This window comes from Gymnodraco acuticeps, unplaced genomic scaffold (assembly GCF_902827175.1).
Source record: "Gymnodraco acuticeps unplaced genomic scaffold, fGymAcu1.1, whole genome shotgun sequence".
NCBI classification, from domain to species: Eukaryota; Metazoa; Chordata; class Actinopteri; order Perciformes; family Bathydraconidae; genus Gymnodraco; species Gymnodraco acuticeps.
In genome coordinates this window covers 1411149-1417606 of record NW_022990276.1, presented here as the reverse complement: position 1 = coordinate 1417606, position 6458 = coordinate 1411149, and the positions used below count along the sequence as shown (strand labels likewise).

The 6458-nt window shown below is 44.9% G+C and overlaps 1 protein-coding gene across 3 annotated transcripts in view; it reads right to left on the bottom strand.

Moving 5' to 3' along the window:
• Positions 1 to 3723: 3723 nt before the first annotated feature.
• The window catches only part of LOC117549564 (carcinoembryonic antigen-related cell adhesion molecule 5-like), a 58959-nt gene continuing 56224 nt past the window's right edge, over positions 3724 to 6458 (bottom strand). For all 3 annotated transcript variants that reach the window (XM_034221581.1, XM_034221579.1, XM_034221580.1), the window contains exon 12: positions 3724 to 6025. In XM_034221581.1, the coding sequence (XP_034077472.1) occupies positions 5801 to 6025 (225 nt within the window). In that variant the 3' untranslated portion in view covers positions 3724 to 5800. The remainder of the gene's footprint in view (positions 6026 to 6458) is intronic.

The following is a 6458-nucleotide window of genomic DNA, read 5'->3' as shown; positions in this document are numbered from 1 at the left end:
CGAGTTCCCTCTCGAGTTCCCTCTCGAGTCCCCTCTCGGGTCCCCTCTCGGGTCCCCTCTCTAGTCTCCTCTCAAATCCCTTCTCGAGTCCCCTCTCTAGTCCCCTCTCGAATCCCTTCTCGAGTCCCCTCTCGAGTTCCCTCCTTTAGTCCCTCCTTTAGTCCCTGCTCTAGTCCCTCCTTTAGTCCCTGCTCTAGTTCCCTCCTCGAGTCCCCTCTCTAGTTCCCCTCTCGAGTTCCCTTCTCTAGTTCCTCCTCTAGTCCCCTCTCTAGTTCCCCTCTCGAGTCACGTCTCGAGTTCCCCCTTGGTTCCCCTCTCGAGTCACGTCTCAAGTCCCTACCCAATGTCCTGGTCCGTTGGAGGTTCCGCTGGGGGTCCTGCCAACTCCATGTCCTGTCCCGTTGGAGGCCCCGTCGACTACTCCTCTGCCGGGGGTCCTACCAATCGTATGTCTGTTCCGTTGGAGGTCCCGCCGTCTACTCTCCTGCCGGGGGTCCTGCCAACCCTTTGTCCTGTGCTGTTGGAGGCCCCGCCGACTACTCTCCTGCCGGGGGTCCTGCCAACCCTTTGTCCTGTCTCGTTGGAGGTCCCGCCGTCTACTCTCCTGCCGGGGGTCCTGCCAACCCTTTGTCCTGTCTCGTTGGAGGTCCCGCCGTCTACTCTCCTGCCGGGGGTCCTGCCAATCCTTTGTCCTGTGCCGTTGGAGGCCCCGCCGACTACTCTCCTGCCGGGGGTCCTGCCAACCCTTTGTCCTGTGCTGTTGGAGGCCCCGCCGACTACTCTCCTGCCGGGGGTCCTGCCAACCCTTTGTCCTGTCTCGTTGGAGGTCCCGCCGTCTACTCTCCTGCCGGGGGTCCTGCCAGCTCCTTGTCTCGTTGGAGGTCCCACCGACTACTCTCCTACCGGGGGTCCTGCCAACCCTTTGTCCTGTGCTATTGCAGGTCCCGCCGACTACTCTCCTGCCGGGGGTCCTGCCAACCCTTTGTCCTGTCTCGTTGGAGGTCCCGCCATCTACTCTCCTGCCGGGGGTCCTGCCAATCCTATATACTGTGCCGTTGGAGGCCCCGCCGACTGCTCTCCTGCCGGGGATCCTGCAAATCCCGTGTCCTGGCCCTCTTCCGTGGGGGTTCCTGCCGAGGCCTGTCCCACCAGTTCCGACACCGGGTCCTGCCCGGTCTCCGGCACTGTCCCGTCAGCGCCTTCCTGCCCGGCCTCCGGAGCTCTCTGGTCTTCGCCCTCGAGCCCGGGCCCCTGAGAGCCGCGGTCTTCGCCCTCGATCCCGGCCCTCTGTGAGCCGCAGTCTTCACCCTCGAGCCCGGCCCCCTGACAGCCGCGGTCTTCGCCCTCTAGCCCGGCCCCCTGACTCTTCCTGCCGCGGTCCTCGCCCTCGGGCCCGGCCCCCTGACTCTTCCGGCCGCGGTCCTCGCCCTCATGCTCGGCCCCCTGACTTTTCCGGCCGCAGTCCTCGCCCTCATGCTCGGCCCCCTGAGTTCGCCCGCGGTGGCCTTCGCCCCTCCATAACCCCCATTTTGGACTCTGCCTTACCCCCGGGCCGTCCGCCCGAGACCCCTGCCTGGTCCTCTGCCTTGCCCCCGGGCCGTCCGCCCGAGACCCCTTCCTGGTCCTCTGCCTTGCTCCCGGGCCGTCCGCCCGAGACCCCTTCCTGGTCCTCTGCCGTGCCCCTGGGCTGTCAGCCCAAGCCCGTCCTCCAGACCCCCTCCACCCACCCTGGTGGCTTAGTGATGCGTCCCTCCTCCGGACCCCCTCCACCCACCCTGCTTAAGGTTTTGGACTTTTTTAGTTTTGTTTTGGGACGTCTGGGATCCGTCCCTTGAGGGGGGGGGTACTGTCACGATCTGTCTCTGTTATTGTTTTGTCTTGTCTTTTTCTATCTTTGGGTTTCCTGTTTTATTTTGTAAATTGTTCACCCCCGTTTCCTGCCTGTTGCTTTCTGTCTGTTTTCCCTCCCTGATTACCCGATTGTGTTCACCTGGTGCCTCTGTGGTTTCTCCTCCCTCCTCACCTGTGTCTTGTTTGTGTGATTAGTCTTGTGTGTATTTAAGTTCTGGTTTTTCTGTCTGTCTTTGTCAGTTCGTCGTTTGTATGTGACTGTGTTCACCGGGGAGTGTTCTGGGTTTTGACGTTTAGCCTTGAAATAAAGGATTTTTCAGTGTTATCTGCGTTTGGGTCCTGCTTGCTTCACTCACCGTAACAGTTATACCCTTTACAGTATGCATACAATCCATTCATAACGCCATATATTAAATTCCAATATATTTTAAAATCTATTTTTAATGGTATTTGAAGCCATCAAATACCTCAACTTCATTTAAGGTTGAACAATGACAGGGATTCGCTTTGATATGATTAAGGTGTGGTACAATACTTGCTTACAATGCAGGTGAACTGAACCGTGTGAATAACTGACGGGTAGTCTGGTCCACTTTAATGAGTAACTAATGTGGGAGGGGACACTCGCCAAACACTCATTCATTCATCATTACCCTTAGTTTAAAAAAAGGGAGTAACTAAAATATAACTTGTGTAGGCTATATGGTCTTGTTGCATTGATCTGGGTTAACGTGGAGCCGGCTGAAGACTCAAGACTGAGGGCCCGCTCTTTCAAGACACCAACACAACTAAGAAAGGCTCCTTCTATACTGGTTATTTCATGTATTTGTTGCGATCAGATGCAAAGGGCTGCAGAATGTATTGCAATGTTAACAAAAATTGACAAGTGCAATATCCAAATCGAAGCGAGCGCATTGTTTAGTAAAGGCAAAATATGTGAAAATATTCTAAATGAAATATCATGGTGCTGCAAGGAAGTCCTGGACTAAGAACTTTTCTAAAGACTTAAAATAAAAATGAAAAGGAATGCTGTCAATCGATTAAAACATTTATTCGCATTATCACAATAATAATCTGTAATTAATCATTATTAATTACCAGTATATAGTAAATAAAACATGTGTGTTGGTTCAGAAAAGCATGAAAAACTGACAAGAGAAATTATAGGGTTTTGAACCTTTAGTATTACATGATTTCTGAATTATTAAGTCCCACAATTTTCCGACACTTTGCTAAAACTTTGAGAAGCTGCCGTCACTAAGAGCTTCTTCACTCCTGTGCAACTTCAAGAAACTGGCTATCGCTTGTTGGGCAAAATGCCTTTCCTCCATCTTCACCACACCTAAAGCCAACGGGTGCATCACAGCAGTTACAGTGGAGGTAGTTATGGCTGTTCACTGATGTCCGCTGATTGAAGTCAATGTCAAAGCCTTTTCACTGCCATGTGATTCATGATAAACTGGTAGTTCGGGAGCAACTTTGGGTCAAAATTGGTAATGTGAATAAATTGCCCTAATTCTTTTCGTAAACAGGCTGAGGTTTCCAGATTTATCACGAGTGTTTGACATTGACATCTTATCTTAATATAAAAAAATATATATCTTAATAGCTTTATCAGCCAAAATCATTGCAATTATAATTTTTTCAAAATTGTGCAACCCTTCTGTATTTAATGAAACAGATGTCATCAATACTTTTATACTAACAATTAAATGACAATAGGATAACATTGCAAAAAAGGTAGCTCCTTATGGATCTACTGAGACTTCTTACCCAAATCTACCATTCCCCTCAGGGCTTTAGTGAGTTTCAGCTCATTGATTAGTTTCCAATCAATGATTTAGTGTCTTCAGAAATAAAAGTAACTCTCGATGGATCAAATAATCCTTTTATTTGTCAAATAAATCATACAGTACAGTAAGTCCTTGTTTATGGCATTACCATCTTCTATACCAACAGCAAACATACATTGGTAACTTCAATGGGAACCACCATATCAAACAGTCTGTTCTTTTCTATTAACAAATATAAATAAAATGTGTTTAGGGCCTGAGATAATGTGAAAATCCACTGAATATTTCTAAAAAACAAAACACATTGATTTGTTATAAACTTAGAATTGTTTCTTTTCAATTACATATTTACATAAATAATGTATCTATAGACTAAGTCCAAGAGAAAAAGCTCCTGGGAATAATCTTAGATTACTGAATTATCACAAAACACTTAAATAACATTGTTGCAGAGGTGGGAAAATTGAGTTGCTGCATTTAAAATATGTGCAAATGTAACACAAAACTGTTACTCAGCATTTATCGTCACATTTTACAGGAGATTAAATAATGAAACAGAGCAAAGCGAAATAAGAACAGGTGATGTTGAAATCTGGTTGAAATGCATAATTTTCCAGATGGATTATTTGTTAACAACAGTTTGGCACTTGCATTCATCAGAAAAAGTTGTGTTTGGACTCTAGCTATAGTTTGACATTTTATATAACTGAAATAAAGGACGAAAACAATTTTAAAAAAGCATGTTGTTGAACAAGTCTGGTTGAGTTTGGAACTAAATTATTTATTGTGTTAACTGAAAATCGACCCTTTAATAGTGTTTTATTTGTCAGATTGTTATAGATTTTTTTATCTCACTGTCAACTTGTATATTTTCTACTTTTTAATACTGTTTTATTTATATTTTGAGATGTTTAAATTTAAGAAATTGTTTAATTCTACTCTTAGTTCCTACTTATGTGCAATGCCTTGTTTTTTATGCTCAATTTGGGATCAATAAAGTACCTCTTATCTAATCTTAAATACAAATATGAATTTCATCATATTGGTGATGGGACCTGTGGAGGGGGGGGGGGGCTCAAGGACCTGGAATACTGCCGTGAAATAGAAAGTCTTGTGCATTGAGTGAAACAGACTACTTTGATGTCTTCTGATTATTGTTTTGGAAACTATCGCGAAACAGAACATGCTATGATTTGCATTGAGTTGAGGAAACCGAGAGTCTGCAGCAATGCAAATGTGCGTCTATTTTCTACTAGTTTCACTTCCCTTTTGGCTGCAGGCCTTTCGGGGAAACATGCTGACAGATATACAGTAGCACCTTATCATTTTATCACACAGCAACTTTTATTGACATTTACTGTCAATCTTTTCCTGAATTACCCTGATCATCGATTGCGGGAATTATTGACACATTTCTTAAAAAGCTAGTTTCCGCATGTCTGTTGGAGGCAGACTTACAGTAAGGCACTTATTGTACATAAAGATATCCGTCATTAACCTTGCAGGTTGATCTTAAGCTATCAAATTACATTTCTTCCGTGGTTCAAGTGGAACTGGAGAACAAGCTATATCTTGTTTTCGTTGATGGCTTTTTGGATTGTTGTGGCTTCACACCTCCCCATTATAAAGTTAAACTTTATCTTCATGAAATTAATCTCTATATTGATCTTTCAGTTAGTCCTTTGGACCAACACATATCATTAATCTTTCCGCCATAACAATGTCATTATAGTTCACAAATGACAGATTAAAGAGAATCAATGCAAAATAAAAATAAAATAGATGTGATCACTGAGTATGCATAAGGAGTCCAACATGGCACCACACCGGTATCAAACATTATGCTAAAGCTAACACCAGATTAGCACATGGTACATTTCCACTCATCTATGGCACTTTTAATTAACTGTACACAAGGAAGCTATTGTTATCATTGCGAGCTAGCTAGCCAACATTGTGCAGTCTGACCTCAGTCACGGCAATAACTGTGACAAACTGGTTGATCATTAACCCCGGCTAAAGTGCTTTGGACAAGCTAACTCAAGGGAAATGAGTCCTCCATTAAAAAAAAGAAAGACTGAGAGCAAAGTGAAGGTTTCTCATGTTAGCTGCTTCCAGTGAGACCCCCCCCACATTATCCATTTCATCCAGTGTGGTCAATTCTTGCGAACTTGAGCGTAGAGTTCGGCGATTTCAGGCTGAGGAGCCGGCCTCTTGTTGCGCTGTAGGTGAGCATCGTAGGTTGGGAGAGAGGACGCAGCAGCACGAGGATTGTTGTTCAGTCTGACCTCAGCGTAGTCTGACGGTTTATTCTGGTCTCCCATCTGGACTGTTTCCCCGTTATTCTTTTTGGTAAAATGGACATCTGCGTAGTGCATCTCCTAGGAAAAATAAAAAGAAAGGAAATTAATGTAAGATTACATTTACAGTTACATTGGATTGAATCATACCTCAGTGGTAGGCGTCAGCATGTTATCGTCAATAATCAACTCTCTCCAGCTCTAGACTTTAAGAGCAACTTGCAGGTTTTTTTTTTACTCGATTTATGCTTAACCTTGCCTGAAAACTAGAATTAAAAAAGTTAATGCAGGATTTTATATGTTTTACGAGACATAAGGGCAGGAATTCAGAGGGGAAAGGAGACGTTTTGAGCTCTGCTACTAAAAACTGCTTTTTTCAAACACCATATACGTCAAACGCGTCATATTACGTCACATGGGGGAGCAACTTTCTCGGACTCCTTCTCTGCCCAATCCGCGGTAGTAGTTTGTAGTTGGTTTGAGTGGTTGTGATTTAGTGAGCTGGTATTTTTTT